At 40.5% G+C, this 18,836-nt stretch overlaps 1 protein-coding gene across 1 annotated transcript; it reads left to right on the forward strand.

The window, feature by feature from the left end:
- Nucleotides 1-12,424: 12,424 nt before the first annotated feature.
- On the forward strand, nucleotides 12,425-16,332 carry LOC309699166 (tissue alpha-L-fucosidase-like). The gene is made up of 8 exons (XM_082522053.1): nucleotides 12,425-12,990; nucleotides 13,162-13,296; nucleotides 13,693-13,830; nucleotides 13,925-14,030; nucleotides 14,200-14,400; nucleotides 14,687-14,877; nucleotides 15,280-15,379; nucleotides 15,466-16,332. Exons 1-8 carry the CDS (start codon nucleotides 12,650-12,652, stop codon nucleotides 15,598-15,600), a joined length of 1,347 nt encoding a protein of 448 aa, XP_082378179.1. The 5' UTR covers nucleotides 12,425-12,649; the 3' UTR covers nucleotides 15,601-16,332.
- The last annotated feature ends 2,504 nt before the right edge of the window (nucleotides 16,333-18,836 follow it).

Consider the following 18,836-nt stretch of genomic DNA (forward strand, 5'->3'; position numbering starts at 1 on the left):
GCTGTAACCCAGCCTCTTCAGGGTCCGCCGGGCAGTCCTCAGTGAGATGGGCTTCTCCACCCCGCTGCTGTTGTACAAGGCATGGATCTCCTCGACGGTAGCCTCCCTGTTAGCCTCCAACATGCTTGCCAGTCTCTTCTCTCCGTTCTCATCGACGAGCCGCTTCCTCCCGCTCGCTCCGCGGTCGCTCGAGGTTTTCTGTTTATGACACCATTCCCTGTGAACTCGGGACACCGCGGTCCTTGAACAGCCCAGCAGGTTCGCTGTCTGCGACAGGCTGCACCCGGCGTTTCGGGCTCCCACTATCATACCCCGCTCAAACTCACTGAAATCCCGCGACTTGCCCATCAATCACCCCTCCTTCACACTAACACAGGTGTATGGGGAAGAGCAGCGGATATCCGCTAGTAATCATTCTTCTTCTATGGTTCTTGGTACAACGCAGGTCGCCCTCAGGTGGATCCAGGGGCGGATCTAGAGAAATTTTCTCAGGGTGGCATGGAAATTAAACGGGGTGGCAAAATGAAAACCTTTTTTCTCTCTTACACATATGCAGGTGTTGCATTCTGTAATAATCATTATATATGGTTAACATATATAAAAAGCAGCAAGCATAAGCATTTCATATAAACATAGTCTGTAACTTTATTTTCTTTGGCCAACATAATTAAACATTTCAGTTTCATAAAACATTTTAATTTTGATTTTATGTAGTGTAAAGGAATGTAATAAATAAGCATGTAGCCCCATAAGTATAAAATGTAGATAGCTACACAAATGGGGTGTTTCATTTACAAACATTATATTTATTTATGTTGATTTTTAGTTGAGAAGCCATAAAAGGCTGAGGTATACAAATGTACTACTCCTATAAACTATGCAAGAAAACTTTCCACTGCCAAGAGCAATGTTTTGTTGTACAGGGTTAAATAAATAACAATTAGAAATCCAATTACATGTGAATCATGTAATCAAGAATTTGTAAAGATATGCTTTTGTATTTTAATAGGCAAACCTTTCGCTGCCCAGTTTCACCAATAGAAAAACAAAGCAAGAGAAGTTCCAGATATTTCAAAAATAATTGTGATCATACCTTTAAATCTTTAAATGTCTATAAATTGATCCAACCGTGCTGGCGACTATCCCAACTCCCATAGCACAGGAGGACTGCCTCTGCCTGGGCAGGTGCTTTTTAAAATTGTGGTACATTCTGTAAACAGGTGAGCAGGCTTAAAACGAAGAAGCTAAATTTCAGCACTATCTCTGTTTTTCCACACTCATTGAATTAAATTGACATTAAAATAAAGATAAAAGGGGATCCATTGTAGGCCCCCTCCCATGTATTTATTGTAACACCGGTAGTTGATATTAGATCTACAAATACTACAATTCCATTCATTTTAACTCCTGTGTAATACTGCCAAAATAATATCACCAAAACAGGTTTAGCTGGGAATTTTAGTGCTGACTGATGAGACACGTTTTAAATAATCCACTGAAAATCTGACTGGGTAAAAATAACTCCCAGGAAGCACAGGGCGAGGGGACATACAGCACAGAAAACTAACAGTAACTTCTGTTAAAACGGAGCAGCTGAGTACACAGCAGTGACGGAGGAAGTGACAACGAACAGAGGGTGGAGGATAATAAATACTCAACAAGGTATGGGGGGAGTGGAAACAGATTTAAAAGGGGAAAACAGAGAGAGGAAGAAAAACTAAATATAGAAAACACAAGACAAAAGGACTCAACATGGAAGATAGACAAAAAGTTGGCAAGTCATGGGAACACACATGATAAGCAAAGTAGAAATATAAGTACACAGTAAACTGAGGTTTTCATCGTTGCCTCTTTTCCTGAAACGAGGAAAAGAGGCAAAACTTAAAACTTAATTTGCAAAAACATAAAAAATTTACAACTCCCCAGATTAAAGAGAAATATATATTTATTAATAATATACTTAACAGAAACTGGGAGCACAGAGGGTGCATATTTTATTACAGAGAGGTCTTTAGAAGGGACTAAACATGATTTATTGATGAACAGAATTCAATAATGCTATTTGGCAAGTAGACTCAATGTCCCCACATGCCAAATTGTATTAGTCAGAAGATACTTGAAAAGAATGAAACCTACTTAAAACACAGAAGCAAAGAAACCATAATTTTGAGAACCCCATTCTTAGCCCTCAGTGGCAGACAGGGAGGGGACGACTCTACCGCTATTTAAGCTGGGTTGCTAGTTAGCTAACATCAGTACCGTTAGCTAAAATGGTCGTTCACACTGGTTTTTGCTGCTGTCCCCATTGGGGAATGATGAGTCCCAGTCTGTGTTGATTTCCTTATTAATCATAGTGCTAATGTACTAAACAAAACTTTGAAAGAAAATTATCATGCTCTCTGTGATTGTGAATCCACCATGGTGGACATGATGAAGACCGCTTGGTCTTGATTTCTCATTGGCTGACCTCCACTTCCCTTCCATTTTTACAGAAATCTCCAGTTTCCCCCCCCCCGCTTAACTGTAACCCCCCCCCCCCCCCCCTCCAGAAATGACCATACTAGAAAGTGAAAAAGAGAAAGTTGTCCTATTTTCACAACGTTACAGAGGTTTTATTAGAGACACGGCTAAGCGGTTTGCAATTTGGAATAATTTGCGAAAGCTTAAAAATCTTCAGCATTGAATTGCACAAATGAGACATTCTTGTCAGAGGTCATTTTGGAAAAAAAATTAATTAAAAAACAGCAGCCGACAACACTGCACACAGACTGGTGCTTAATAAGCAAGCGAATAAGGCAGACATTTACCTGCTCTTTGATCGTTTGCTGTTGTAGCTGTTTGTTGGTTGATGAATTTTTTTTGTGAGCTTTTAGCTGGGATTCTGACACTTCTGTGGATAGTACACGTCTGCATTTAAATAACAGATCTGGTGGTACATCCCATTAAATCAGATGTTCTCCCTCTTGCCCCCGACACCGAGATCATTGGGGTTCAACGGGTTAATTGTTTATTGTTTAGTTACTTTGTGTAGTATGAATGGCCATAAGGAAGGTTTTTATCAGTAGGAAAACCTGTAAAAAGCAGCTAAAAATCCAACATTTCTGCTTGTGCTTCATTGTGATGACAACTTAAGACAAACAACTTAGGAATTATAAATGGCTTCAAGCATACATTCAGGCCTGTGAGACTTATTTAGACATTGAGACAATGAGCCATGAGCCTCTGTGCTACATGCACACATTTCTGCATCTCTGCCATTCAAAGACAGTTTGTATATAGTTTATTTTATGTAATATTCAATACTGAACCGTAAATGCAGTGTTTTTCAGTATTTTTATGCATTTGCTAGTACTAGGAAGGACACATGAGGTTTATAGCCGGGACAAGTTTGAAACCGTTCGTCCTCCACAATGGAAAACGCCTAAAAATAAAAATGGTTCTCAAATGTTGCTCATTTTGTATTTCTTTGCTTTATGGTGGTGGTCAGAGGGCCCGGTGGCGCCAGTGTCCGGCAGCCTCGCCTCTGCCCCTGGGCAGCTGTGGCTACAATGTAGCTTGCCATCACCAGTGTGTGAATGTGTGTGTGAATGGGTGAATGACTGACTGTAGTGTAGTGATGGCCCGCTTGAAGCTGACGCTCCGGAGCGTGTGTCGAAAAAAACAACACACTGGTTCAGAAGCACTGTGTCGAGGCTTGCTTCGTTTGGCAAAAGTCACGTGACCAGTGACGTCCGAAGCTTCATTACGCACGTAACTGCTTCGGTACCTGATTCAAACGGATATAAGGAAGTGAATCATCCACGGGATTCGTGGAGTGTGTTGATGGTGACAGATAGCGACGAGGTGATCATTCCACTGACAGATATGGAGCCAGCGAGGAAGAGAGGACGTTCTGGCGTGTGGGGATATTTTGAGTTGATTTTGCTCAATTCATTTTATCTGCCGAAGTGAAAAACTTGAAATGTCCAAAATCATGTTTTCATAATGGAAATATCATTACAGCATATGACTTCAGGAACACTTCCATGTGAATTAAAGCTAATGAAGACTACAACAATGTATTTGACACTATACGTACACAGCAAATTCAAAAGTGTTAAATTTTTTGGTGTTAATAGTCTCCTTGCAAAAGTAGAGTTAATTTTACTCTAAGCAGAGTCACATTTTTTTAATGTAACTCTGAGGTGTAAAATGATAGTAGTTAAAATCGAGTGTTAAAAATGAGTGTTTCTATGTCAAATCTGGAGGTGTTACAATGGAAACATTAACTCTTGACCTCTTAACTCTGAACTCCTACAGGGGCTATGACACCAACATAGTAAATTCACAGACTCCGCCCCCAGCACGGCTGAAGTGAAGCCGTTTCAGAACATTTTGCTCTACATATTTGAGTTGTTTGCCATGCTTGGTAAGTCATTTTTTCAAAGATTGTTTCAATTATTATTATGAGCTTTTACTTCTGTGGCTCTTTGGAGTTGAGACAAAGCTGTGTGAAAGGCATTAGCCATGTTGCTCGGTGATAGCATAATATTCTGTTTTAGCTAGCTGAAAGGTATTGTTTGCCGGCAAATACCACAGCCTTGAAAAAAAGCTTGCATGTGAATTTTCAGTCAAACTTTTGGTCAAATACACCTAAAACAATGTCTAGAATGTGAAATGTTGGTATAATGGTGCTACTTGAAGCCTGAAAACGATCGCCCATAAAAAAAAAAAACAAAAACGAGCAAACAGCAGTAGCAGACGTCCTGACTGGATTCTACGTTAGCATAGATCCCTCCAGAGTTTTGTGCACACGGTTTAGGTAAAAATGAAAAAGGTTGAGGTTTTACATTTAGTTCAGTATTACCTGTTGCCTGTGTCCTTGTCTTTTGGGAAAATACTTTACACAAGTAATGGCTCAAAGAGGATTCCTTTTTTTTTTTTACTGTGCTGCAATTGTTTACTGGATTATTTGTGCCATTAATTAGTGTCAACTAATTTTTATTCAATCTCCGCACAGGATATGCTTGTGAAGATGGAATATGGGGGAGAGCAGAAGTGCGTTGAAGTTCCACAAAGGGATGAATGAAGGACATGCATATTGTATTGAAGAAATAAGTGATGAGAATGCTGTTATTTGCATTTACCATGTCAGACCTTTTGATAAACAAAATTCTAATGAAAGTGAGAACATGTATACTGTTACATCTTTCAGAAAATGTTTTGAAATTGTGGTGCACAGTTCAGAATAAATGTTTTTCAAAAACCATTGCATCTTTTTAGCAAATGTTTATTTCCAAAAGAAATTTCTAGAAGTTCAGAACAGTAAAATTCCCACTTTTTAGAATGAATTAGAAGATAACTCTTACGTAGTTAAACTAAAATACTCTTTGAGAGTTAATATATAAACTCTTAACACCAAGTGTTAAATTATCAACTCCAGACAGATTTGGTGTTTAACACTAAATCAGAGTTAACGTACCAACTCTCCAAAAAGAGTTAAATTAACACTCTCTGGTGTGGACCCATATAGACACTTTAATAGTGTTGAAATCAAATCTGACAGTGTTAATTTGGACATGCTGGATTTGCTGTGTACATGACATTGCTACAGTTTAGAAAATCATTTTGTTTATTGTTTTTAGGTGATAGTCTGCAGGACCCAGGAATACCTGCATATCTACCAGCTTGCAGTGTAGTTCCTGCACTCCACAGCCTCTTCTGTTCCATGCAAGTGGATTTTCTCCAGGGCAGGAGAAACTATTTCTAAGAAAAGAAACAGACTCAGCCAGCGCACAGTAACACTAATCCTCTTTTTAAATGTAAATAACAAAAGGGCTACCTTACATTGATCATGTTTTTACTTTGCAAGTTCTTGATTAGGGGTGGGTTTTGATTATCGCCTTTCTGATTACAATCCATGCTAAATTGAATAAAGTGATATTGATTCATTACAATCCTGTGTCGATTTGTAAATTAACGTTATTATGCCTGAAACGCCAGCATCTCAGGTTAAACCTCACAACATGTCGTCAAACACCATGCAGCTAAAACAGTAACTGGGAGCAGGTTTACGGATTCTGCATACAAACGTGAACACAGAGCGCGGACCCGACGCGTCAGAGTCAGATTTTGGTGCGTCGTCGGGTCCGCGCTGTGTTTGCCTCTTTTTTTCCCCGCTGGCTTCTGCAGCTGCAGGTTTCATAACTCTCTGTTTACATCTCTAATTAAGTCTCACATGTGTCAGCTTTCTTTTAATAGATACGAAATTATGGATATATACTGTTAAATGATCAGAATTGTAATATTTCTGACTGAGGCAAAACTTTCCAGATTCCAATCAAATTGAATCGGATCCTGTATCGAATCAAAAATGATTCTACAAATCAGTGACGATGCAGCCGTACTCAGCCCCCTAAGCATTTTCCCTTTCCAGTTCACAATCAATCCCACCCCTAGGTCAAAAATATGTATAGGACAATTGGCCTCATCTAATATTTTGTATGAACCTGTCCAGCTGTCCAGTGATTAAACGACAAGTAGATGGAGGCAGGACTTCACAGCAGGGGCATACTCCATAATGTGCTGTGCATTCTCATATGTATATTATATATATTGCTCACTTATTGTATTTACCAACATCAAGGAGTTATGAGCAAAGAAAGGCCACACCATAGTGCATGTTTAAATAGGGAAAGTTTATTGATCAAAATGTATTACGCAAATACGCATTACATTTTTTTCAGCCCCCCAATCGAGAAAACAAAACCAATTACATGTTCAAAGCAACGGAACGGTGGCCCAATATCAGAGAGAACTCCACTCTTGAGTGAGCAGTGATAATTGAGCAGTCCGTTTTATTTTGCAGATTCAAGCTGCTCTTCAAAATTTTCACCACCAGATGTCACCGGAGAGGACTGTGTTGAAAAGCTTCGAGTAATGAACCGTTTTTCAATACAAGCTTCAGTGCTTCGGAAAGCTTCATTTGGCCATCACTAGCTACTGTCCTGCAGCTTTTAGATGCATCCCTACTCCAACAAAACTGAATCAAATGGTTTGATTATCTCTTTGGCATGCCATGAAGTTTGGCAAAGGCCTGGTAACAAGTCTTTCATTTGATTCAGGGGTTTTTTCGTTGCAATTCTTCAAATGTCCTCCGGAGGGCAACAATGCAACTGTAATGCATCTAGTTTGCCGGATATACGACAAAAGAAGAAGGATGTTTTGGTTTTTAGCATCGGAAATATCCATGGTTTCACATATTTACCCCTGGGTAGTGTGAAGAAGCGGGGATTCATGGGCAAGTCGCGCGATTTAAGTGAGTTTCAGCGGGGTATGATAGTGGGAGCCCGAAACGCCGGGTGTAGCATCTCACAGACAGCGAACCTGCTGGGCTGTTCAAGGACCGCGGTGTCCCGAGTTCACAGGGAATGGTGTCAGAAGCAGAAAACCTCCAGCGACCGCGGAGCTAGCGGGAGGAAGCGGCTCGTCGACGAGAACGGAGAGAAGAGACTGGAAAGGATCGTGGAGGCTAACAACCAGGCTACGATTGAGGAGATCCATGCCTTGTACAACAGCAGTGGGGTGGAGAAACCCATCTCACTGAGGACTGCCCAGCGGACCCTGAAGAGGCTGGGTTACAGCCGCAAGACGCAGGGAGAGGACGTCCTCATCGCGGCAGGGCTGGAAGCTTTAGCCGAGTACACATCCGGCCAAGAACACACGGACACCTCGACGGACATGAAGTGTGAGGTGCAACAGGAGCCAAAGATCGAGTCCTCCACGACGGAGCTTGCGCGCAGTAACGAGAATGACTTGGAGACATGAATGTAGTAGTAAAGAACTGGATTAAACCATTCTGATGTCGCGATATTTCCAGAGTTGCCCACTGTAGAGCTGTTATTTAACCCCCCCAGTTTATTCCGATGTCTTACAAAATATCCACCTTTGTTTTTCGCGCCAGATCAGGAGTTTTATTTCAGTGTAATCATGTGCAAACAACATCTTCCTCAGCCAATTTAGTCACTTTCAAAACCATTAACAAGAAAAATGCATCCAGATGTTGGACCCTTATCTTAACAGCTGTCAGATATTCTGTCTATACGGAACAGAAACGTGGATGTTATAATAAAAAATTTAAAATTCAAAACGCCAAAATAACCATTAATATATTAAAGATAGATCCTTTATTTTCCTCATGGTGAAATTTGATCTGGACTGTAGAAAACTAGACCCATAAACACAGCACCAGCAGGTACAGACACATTTATTAACAGCAGGCATCGCTCAGGGTGCCGTGTAGCCTCAGCTCATTTTAGGCTAACCTTTAAAAGTCTCCACAGAGGAACAAAGGAGTTTTGATTCTTGCTGTTAAAGTCTAAACTACCTGGCTGTCGGTAACAACTCATACTGAGAGTACAGGATGAGGGAAGGATCACAAATGACTCACTCTGCTTGTTTAAGTACCCACTGGTCAACAAACAATTTGAAGACTATAACAATCGCTCTAATCAATCATTGTTATTGCAGTCTCAACCAAGCACGTTAACTCTCCTGAACCATGGACATTTTCACATTTGAAATAAGGCGATCGCTGTCAGGGTTTGCACTGTCATTACTAGAGCAAACACCATTTCAGTCAACTGTAAAAATTAATATACCGGTAAGCAGTGGCTTATGGGAAAAGTCTCTGCAAATGCCAAATATGATTTAAAGTGGTGCTATTTATTTAAAGCGTTCAAAGGTCTAATAAATCAGAAGGAGCCGTGTGCTTTATTGCATTTCAACTTACTTAACTTAGATTAAACTTGGACTGAGGTAATCCACAACCCAGTTTGTTCACTGCAGCTGTAACGTGAGCACCCTGAGGTAGCATATCAGGGAAGTTTGCTATAATAAAAATATTTTAAGTGGTCTTTCTTGTTTGTTTGCTTTTCATTCATAACAATTTACAGAACTCAACCACAGCACCTCTTCAATCCGTCCTTACACACAGCTGATCGAGCTAACTCTGATTACTGTCCCTGGAACTGAAAACAAAAGTTAATCAACCTGGAGTTTAACATTAAACACTTTTTCCCCCCAACGTGCCATCTGGAGTCATCCACTCGTGGGGTTGTACTTTGGCGTATGTTTGCATGTTTGTCTGTGAACAGTTTCGTCACCCTTATGCAAGATGCTGTCACAAATCTGTTTGTGTTACAGCTGCAGTTCCCATCAGGGTGATTACACACAAGTGTGTACAGTTACATCTTTATCTAAATGTATTTATTTATATAAAAATGAATTCAAACAGGAGGTTGTTAGTTTGTGATATTATTCATTACTTTGACTTAAATTTACAGCTGTTGTATTGAAGTTTGCATATGACTGTGTTGCATTAGAGATTTATAGCCAATCCCCTGTGTTGTTTATCTTTTTGGAATAAAATTCTCAAGGAAATGCATCACTTTCTCTTGTATGTTGATTAGAGTGAAGATTTAAAATTAGGTGGGTCCCATGGGATCTTCTGTTTTCTAAGTTAGACCACAGCACGCTTAACTTTAGGAATGGTTGCTTTAAATCATCACTGTAGCCTTTTCTTTCCTGAATTTTCTATAATTGCACAGCTGAAATAAAGGAAAATGATTTTCTGTGTATTTTGTACATAAGAAAAACATGACTGTCAGCGTGGGATTCCTGAGCTTGCAGAGGACAGACAGTGTTTACTTAAACATTTTGCTTTGTCCAAAAGGAAGAAAAAAGCACATTTGCATACTGAAAGTTTTTTGGGTATAAAGGGGCCACTCGATATTTAGTGGGGAGTCTAGCCTTGAACAAATTGCTTTCTGTCAGCCATGTATGATGTAAACCGTTTTAGTGCTGTGTCCTTGATTCCAGTGCTGGCCAGTCGTAATAACAGAAGATGACAGATGGAATCGAAAGCAGAACTGACGTCAAGGATATGCATGTGATGCAAGGATGAGGTCCCTGGTGAAACAAAAGCTATTTTCCTGCTGTGTCTGAATGGCTCTTAAAGTTATTATTAATTAAGTAAGCCTGGACCTGTGATGCTGCAAGGCATGCTCCAGAATCTCAGAGATAAATGGAAAGCTGGAAATGGGACAGTATGACCTGTGACAGTATAGGAGTGCAGGCTGTAAACAGGGAATTAGACCCAGTAAGCATGTGAAAGTTTTCAGGGTGTTTTACGTGGCTTCATTTAGGAAAAACTGGAAGGGAAAATAAAAGTATGGATGACGATTTTATTTAATACTTTTACCCATTCACACGCTGACTGAATGTAGTGTAAAGCACTTTGGGGTCCATAGGGACTAAGTAAAGCGCTATACAAATATTTACCATCTGTTTTTACCTATCCACGTGTAGTTTGTTCTCAAAACAACTACAAAAATACAGAGTTGCAACTGAAATAATACATAACTTTTAAAGATAACTCTTACACAGCAAAAGTTGCTGGGTAATGCATACAGACATAAAATGATGACGATTTGCAGAATCCTCTAGGTCACAGCTAGTATAAATCACCTTTCTGACGAAGATGATAATGTTGAATGGGAGAGATGATTTGTCACAAAATCATCCTGTGAATTAGTGGATTAATTTGTGATCACTGTCTCTCATTAATTCAGGACGAGTCTGATGAGCTTTTTAAAGTTCTGCTGATTTAGCTTAAGTGTGTGTGTATGAACACATGAGTTAGTTTTAGTGGTGGGCCTGGTGGTAGTATGGCTGCATAGCTGATTTTCCGGGGGACTTTATGCATATTTTAAGAGCAAAAATCGAAAAATCACCAATGCAACTCAGGAGGGCGACAATAAGCCTTCATTCCAGCCTAATGTACCGAAAACCACCGAAGTAGAATGAGTATTTCTATCTGCAGCGCTTCTCACCGTTTGTGCACCATGATGGGCAAGTCTCGGGATTTAAGTGAGTTTCAGCGGGGTATGATAGTGGGAGCCCGAGACGGCGGGCTCAGCATCTCGCAAACAGTGAACCTGTTGGGTTTTTCAAAGACTGCGGTGTCTCGAGTTTACAGGGAATGGTGCCAGAGGCAGAAAACCTTCAGTCAGCGGGGACCGTGTGGAAGGAAGCGGCTCGTGGATGACAACGGAGAGAAGAGACTGGAAAGGCTGGTGGAAGCCAACAGCGAGGCTACGATTGAGGAGATCCATGCCATGTACAACAGCAGCGGGGTGGAGAAGCCCATCTCACTCGCAACTGCCCGGCGGACCCTGAAGAGGCTGGGTTACAGCCGCAAGACGCAGGGAGAGGACGTCCTCATCGCGGCAGGGCTGGAAGCTTTAGCCGAGTACACATCCGGCCAAGAACACACGGACACCTCGACGGACATGAAGTGTGAGGTGCAACAGGAGCCAAAGATCGAGTCCTCCACGACGGAGCTTGCGCGCAGTAACGAGAATGACTTGGAGACATGAATGTAGTAGTAAAGAACTGGAATATTCCCATTCGACATCCCAGTATTCCAAAAGAAAACTGTCCACTGTAGAGCAGTTCGTTATTAATTAAAGAAAGTTAAAGAAAATATGCCTTAGAAATATGTTTCCTCGAGTTTATTATTAAGTTTTTATGACTTGCAAAACGACACACTTTGTTTTGGGGCCAGATCAGGATTTTTATTTCTTTGTAATCAGATGTGCAGAGAACATCTTCCTCAGATAATTCAGTCATCTTCAAAACCATTAAAAGAAATCTGCCTCCAGATGTTGGATACTTTTATTTGTCCCTTACCTTAACATCTGTCAGGTGTTCTGTCTATAAAATACAGGTTATAATGGTATCTTGATCGTGACCTGTTTTTATTTGTTGTTGTTTTTTGTGTGTGTGTGTGTGTGTGTTTTGCAAAACTAGAGCCATCAATACAGCACCACTCATATCGAGAACACAGGAATAATGATGGATCACGACTGATTCATTTTGCTGGTTTCAGTACACACTGGTCAAAAACAATTTGAAGATAATTAATGATGGTTATGAGCCGTTATTGTTGCTGCAGACAGAGACTGAAGTCACTTGGAGGAGTGACCACTGAAAACTCTTCGCCCAGAACGTTATTTTTAAAGCACCTTTTATGAAAACATTAAATAAATTAATACATGAATACATATACACACATTACATTAAATTAAAATTACTGAAGAAAAATAACACAAAAATAAAAGAATTGCCTTTCTGTAATTTCCTGATTAAGAATAAATCAAGATATTCTTAGATTTCTTTAATTTAAAAAAAAAGATTTAATATTACCAAGAAAAAATACTGCACAAATACCCAAGTAAAATAACAGTAATCTGATTATAAAGCAGACAAGGTATAATAATTACGTATTTCTTTATTCTTACATGTGCAGGTGTCTGTTTGTTCTGGCATCGGTTTCAATAAAGTTGTAACAAAAAAAACCCAAGAAAAACTCAACCACGTGATAGTGACTCCGAGTCATATGACGGAAATGAAACTGGCACAGTTTAACGGAAAGGATATAAAACGTCGTCGTATTACTGAGCTGCCTGTGGGACATTTGGACTTTGTGCAGTGATACTTTGTGTTGTTCCGTTTCTGGACACAGTCAGGGGAACTGTAAATGTGACGCTCCTTCAACATCCTCATTCGAGCAGCTGCAGTTTGCGGGGAAGCTCACCTGTCTGTCATCATGCTAACCGTGTTTGTTGTTGTCGTTGCTCTTGTTTCTCAAACTGCGGCTCACTACACCCCGGACTGGACGAGCCTGGACGCCAGGCCGTTGCCCTCATGGTACGACGAAGCCAAACTGGGAATTTTCATCCACTGGGGCGTGTTTTCTGTGCCCGGCTTTGGCAGCGAGTGGTTCTGGTGGCACTGGCAGGGCCAGCAGCCCCCGGACCAGAAATATGTGAACTACATGTCCCAGAACTACCCACCAGGCTTCACCTACCCAGAGTTTGCTCGTCAGTTTCACGCGCAGTTCTTCAATCCGGATGAGTGGGCGGATATTTTCAAAGCTTCTGGTGCAAAGTGAGTGTTTCTCTGTAACATTGTATCGTCTTTTTGACCCTCACCTTCTCTCAGTACACACATTATTATTATTATTATTATTATTATTATTATTATTATTATTATTATTATTATTATTATTATTGCACAGTACATGTACCCTGTGTTACTTGCACACCCTCGTCAATGCAGGTATGTGGTCCTGACTGCCAAACACCACGAAGGGTTTACTAACTGGGAGTCTCCAAACTCATGGAACTGGAATTCTGTTGATACTGGTCCTCACAGAGACCTGGTGGGAGACCTGGCAGAGGCAGTGCGCAACAGGTGAAAAACTTAAGTTACGATGCTAAAAAAAGGTGGTTATTGTTGACAGATGGGCTGACACTGGTATGCAGAAAAGGCCAGTCAGTTTTAACCCACTGCCTTCCTCCTACAGAGCTTCCTGTATTTTCACATCGATCAGCCTGTACAGAGCTCTTCACGTGTCAGTCGAGTGTCATTAACAATGCAGAAAAGCTTTAAAGCTTCATATTTGTGGAACTTGCTTGTCGTAAACTTCTTTACCACCAGGTTATTGTTGGGTTAAGATTAATCATTAAAAATGTTGCGGCCATGTGTATCAGTTGTAATAGTTGGTTAGATCAGATGTGTTCCCAAGTAATGTCATTTAAATTGCACGTATTGCCTTTTTAAACAAATGTCTGTAATTTCCCCTTTTAGGTCACTGCACTATGGACTCTACAATTCCTTGTATGAGTGGTTCCACCCTCTCTATCTCATTGACAAGAAGAATGGCTTCAAAACGCAGGAGTTTGTGCTGCAGAAACTACTTCCAGAGCTTTATAACATGGTTGTAAGGTCTGTGGTGCTTAAAATGTTGCGTCAGCTGATCGCACTTTATACATGCATGCCAGCAGTATATTTAAACCTTTGCTCTCCTGTTGCCTTGGAGGTATCGACCTGAAGTCATCTGGTCTGACGGAGACTGGGAAGCACCTGACACCTACTGGAACTCTACCGAATTCTTGGCCTGGCTCTACAACGACAGCCCGGTTAAAGTGAGTGTCTTTATGACAAGGTAGTCATAGATGGTGCACTTGCTTTTATTTTGAAAGTTCAGATGCTGCAAACCAGACATCCCCTGTGCTTCCTGGATTTTAGCTGTGGTGTATTGAACTGCAGGTAGCAAAAGTAGTCCTCATGATTGCCTGTCTTTCCTTTTCTTAGGATACCGTTGTGACTAATGACCGATGGGGAGCTGGCTGTGCCTGTAAACATGGCGGCTACTACAACTGCGAGGACAAGTACACGCCGGGCCAGCTGCCCACACACAAGTGGGAGAAATGCACATCTGTGGATACTCTTTCCTGGGGTTACCGTCGAAACATGAAGATGAACGAACTTTTGCCATTGGCTGCGATTATTGAGGTGATAGTAGCACAGATATTAGCTTCTACATTTAAAGTTAAGGTTGTTTTTATTTGTATATGGCTATTATAGAATACCTTTAATCTTTGCTTGTGCATGCAGCCTTCAGGAAATACTTTTGTAATCATAATGACTGTATTTAATCAATTAATCCAAGCCAAGTGTGTTGTCCTTTTGTTCTGTTTATTTCTGATGGTTAGGCCATAATGGTAATCTTTTGCTCATCTGGAATGTAACACTGTTTTATTGCCTGCTTCCTCTTGTGTCTGCTGTTGCTTTGTTGCAGGATCTGGTCCGCACTGTGGCTTTTGGGGGTAACTACCTTCTGAATGTGGGTCCCACACCTGACGGGATGATCCCCCCTTTGTTTGAGGAGAGGCTAAGAGGTCTTGGAGACTGGCTGGAGGTCAACGGGCAGGCCATTTACTCTTCCAAACCCTGGAGGGTGCAGTCAGAAAACACCACTGTACCAGTTTGGTAAGAAAAAAGGGAGATGTGACTCAGATCACTTCACTTTCACTGTATTTTCTTGACTCTCAAGATGAGTCTATCGACAATCTGTCAACTGTATGAAAGTTTTAGTGCAGTGGGAGAGCTAATCGTCTCTGAGGATTAATGCAGGTTACGGGGAGATACAGACAGGATGTGTACTGTTGTACTTGGCAACACGTATGTTAAATAGCATGGTGTTTGTTTCGATGTGGGGAAGCTGAGAATTTTCAGAGTAAAGTGCATAATAAAGCTTGCTATGATCGCCTGTATTGATCTAGTTAGGCAATGAGTCTGTGTTACCTTGCTTGGTCCTGGTGATTTTTCCTTTGTTTGGTGCTGGTATTTTTGTATGCAGAAAAAAAACTGTAATGCTCTTCACTGTTCTAGGTATACATCTAAGGGGTTGACAGTCTATGCCATCCTAACAGCCAAACCCCCGATGAGCACAGTGAAACTGCTGGCACCCAAAGCTTCAGCCATCACACAGGTAAAGAAACAATGCTGTCCATGTTTGTACTCAGAGTTGAAAAACATGAACAAATTTTTATTGATCTGCTTTTATCTCTTGCCCAGGTGTTCTTGGTGGGGAATCCCACACCTTTATCTTGGGCCCCAGTCAACCCCGGTGGTGGCCTTGTTGTCCTTTTGCCAGAGCTGCCTTACACTCCTGCTCAGGCATGGACGCTTGAACTGGACTTAGTGCAGTAAGCCAGCGGTCCCCGACCAGTACCGGGCCTCAGACCGGTACTGGTCCGTGAGTCGTTTGGTACCGGGCTGCGAGAGTAGAGGCTCAGGTGTGAAATGTATGGTTTTCAGGGTTTTTATCTGTTTTCAGCGTTATTTTGTTATCGTTTTTATGGTTAACTCGGTTTTCCTGGGTCTTTTCATGTGTGTTATGAATAAATCTTCTTTTTTTCGGTACCGGTACTAGTTTTATTTTGTTGTATTTTCCCGTGACACCTTAAAGGCCGGTCCGTGAAAATATTGTCGGGCATAAACCGGTCCGTGGCGCAAAAAAGGTTGGACTGCTGCAGTAAGCTACAAACGCCCAAAATGTTGAATTATTTTTAAGTGACTCGACTCAGGTTTTAATGATTTTAGATTAATGGGGAAACTTCCAGTCTGTCTTGAAGGGAAAATACCGGTGTAATGAGTTTGTGTGATTTCGCTTTGACGCTCTGAAGGCTTAAAGATTTACTGTCACTGTCTCAGTTGTGTTTGTTTTGTCATGAGAGAGTGTTTATGAATGAAAACGGGATTCTGCTGTTGAGCTTGTGGAGCCTTTCTGGCAGTTTCTCGGCTAAGTGCCGTTTCAGAAATGATTCATTATGCCTGCGGTTTGTTTTGAAAATGAGCAGATTATATACAAAGCACTTATTTTTTTCTACTTGCCTCCTTTTGAAATTGGTGGAATAAAAGACAACTTGATTCATCTTCTAATTGTTCTGTTATTATTAAGCTTCCAATGCAGTCAGTCAGCAAGCAGGTATTTTAGCATTTGCTAAAGCATAAATGGTACTTTTATCCTCCAATCTTTTTAATACATCAGTGCCTCAGTTGACAGTAACAAACCTGCGGGGCATGATAATGTTATGACATCTGTACTAATGGATGACTGCATTGATGTTCTAACCCCTGAAGTGCCACAGGAGGTCCGTATTCATATATAAGTAACCACTGACTGCTTTTAATTCCTAGGCTGTCCGAATTGACAAAAATGTCCCCTGAATGTGTCAGTCTGACTTTGCACTTAACTGAGAAGTGAATGGCCACAGGGACTGAGCATTTGACAGAGAATGCGTTAAATTGTTTTTGTCCTCTCCTTTAGGCTTTCTTAATAGGTTTATCTGGTCTACTTAGAATTTCTATTATAAATGCTTTCAGGCGGTGACGGATGCGAGAAAAATGGAAAATCGGTTTGGAGAATCCTTATCATTGACCTCTACTTTGCATTTTAGCTGTGTGCTGTCGAGGTTAATACATCAATGCTGCAAAAAGATGTGAATCTATAAAGTGATTTACTCTTGAGTTTAATCTGAAATATTCATCATGAAAAAATGTTTTTTTAAAACATCTAAAACTACTAAAAAGCTCAGAATGTATTCCATTTCCACTTCACCTTAATCCCACAAAGGGAAATCACATCACTGCCGAGACTATTGCGACCGTGTGTAATGAACAGAGATGGGCAGTAATGTGTTACTGTAATCAGATTACTTTTTCAAGGAACGAGTAAAGTAAGGGATTAATATTGCGAAAAAGTAATTAGATTACTGTTACTTTCCCATAAGCACGCTGCGTAACTGCGTTATTAAACCGTGATTTTGTTTGTGAGAGTTTCTTATGACAATGATGTAAGAGCGTGCGACACCTGTGGCAGCAACAGACGTGTGCAGATCAACAAGGATAATATTGAGTGTGGGAGAGAGAGTACGACCATGCAGCGTTTAGAGCGTGGATGTACTGACATTACTTTGAGTTTTATTCCATAAAAAGTGACAAAAACATTAGTGTCCGCTGTACACTTCTTTCTAGAGCAAAAAATTAAACTTCAAATCTGAACAAGCATCTACCAAGCCACCACAGGAATGTGAAATTCATAGAGAAACCCCCGGATCCCCCCCACTGACATGACCGCTGTGGCACCGGGCCCCACTCCTGCTGAGAACGATAGGACTTAGTGGCGCTGAATCTTTGATTTTATTTATTTTTTGCTGTGTTTTACTTGCATCTATTTGAAAGAGTGAATGTAAAAACAAAACATTTTATTTTATATGCTGGAATATACAGATAATAGGTTTAAATGCTAAACAAATTTCTTCAAGTCAGAGAATGTTGCATATAATTTAATTTTTGCTTGATGAATAAAGTTGCAGTTGCAAATATGCAGAAAAAATAGAATTGGGCTGAAAGGTCTATTGTTTATTACGTATTCAGGTTGTCTATCATGTAACTAAGTAATAAAGTAACTAATTACTTCTGAAAATAAGTAATCAGTAAAGTAACTAGATTACTTTCTTGGATAATTAATCAGTAATTACTTCTAACTAATAATTAATTACTATTTTCAAGTAACTTGACCAACACTGGTAATGAACTTGTAAACTTCCTCTTGCAGTGGTTGCTTCGAAGATGGGCATCAAATCCAAGAGCTACTCGGCTTCGTTTGTCTTTTACATACAGTATATATAAATATAAATATATTAGTGGCAATTTATCCTCCTAAGACCCGAACTCTTCCACGGCATGCATTTTTGATTTCTCTTTGATATTTGGGCATATTGGGACCCAATGAATGTAAAAACAAAGAATGACCAGATTTTTTTTTTTACCTGATTTTTGTTTCTAAGAAAACGAGAGCCACATATGAGGATATTCGTTAAAAATTTCGATAGAACAGTAGCATTATATTGTCCTCGTAAGTGGATATCAGGCCCTTGTAGAGCAAAATTGAGTATTTTGGTCTAAATAACCCAAAATGTGATGTCCACATATGTGGACGCCAGGTCCTAGGTGGTTAATTCTCCTGTTATCACATTTGTATTCATGTTAGATTCTTTTAAAAGTTGTTGCTAAAGTTCTTTGGGAGTTTTCCCATATAAGACACACATTTTCAGAAGTTAGACACCCCCACCCATGGTTTGTTGGTTGGTTCCCTGCTTACAATAGTCACAAACTGCACAAATTTATTCAGTAAAAAAATTCAGATCTCTTCCTGACATCTGACTTTCAGATTAACCCAAGAGTCAAAGACTATTTATGTCAAAACCAGCCTGTGACTTGGAGTCTCCACTGGTTGCATGCAGTGGCGGATCTAGAAGGGTGGCATGGGGTGGAAAGTGCCACCCTAAGATGATCCCTTGCCACCCCAAGTGCCACCCCAGTTTTCCATATGACAGTTTTGTTTATTAAAATAAGATAGCATTAACAGTTTGAGCGTAGTT

The sequence above is a fragment of the Aulonocara stuartgranti genome (genome assembly GCF_965226115.1).
Source record: "Aulonocara stuartgranti genome assembly, chromosome: 22".
NCBI lineage: Eukaryota > Metazoa > Chordata > Actinopteri > Cichliformes > Cichlidae > Aulonocara > Aulonocara stuartgranti.

Bases quoted from the DNA above. Each gene is read 5' to 3' on its own strand.
- LOC309699166 (XM_082522053.1), top strand. From the start codon at position 12,650: ATGCTAACCGTGTTTGTTGTTGTCGTTGCTCTTGTTTCTCAAACTGCG. The intron at 14,401-14,686 runs GTGATAGTAGCA...GCTTTGTTGCAG, and splicing joins CATTGGCTGCGATTATTGAG to GATCTGGTCCGCACTGTGGC. The intron at 15,380-15,465 runs GTAAAGAAACAA...TCTCTTGCCCAG, and splicing joins AAGCTTCAGCCATCACACAG to GTGTTCTTGGTGGGGAATCC.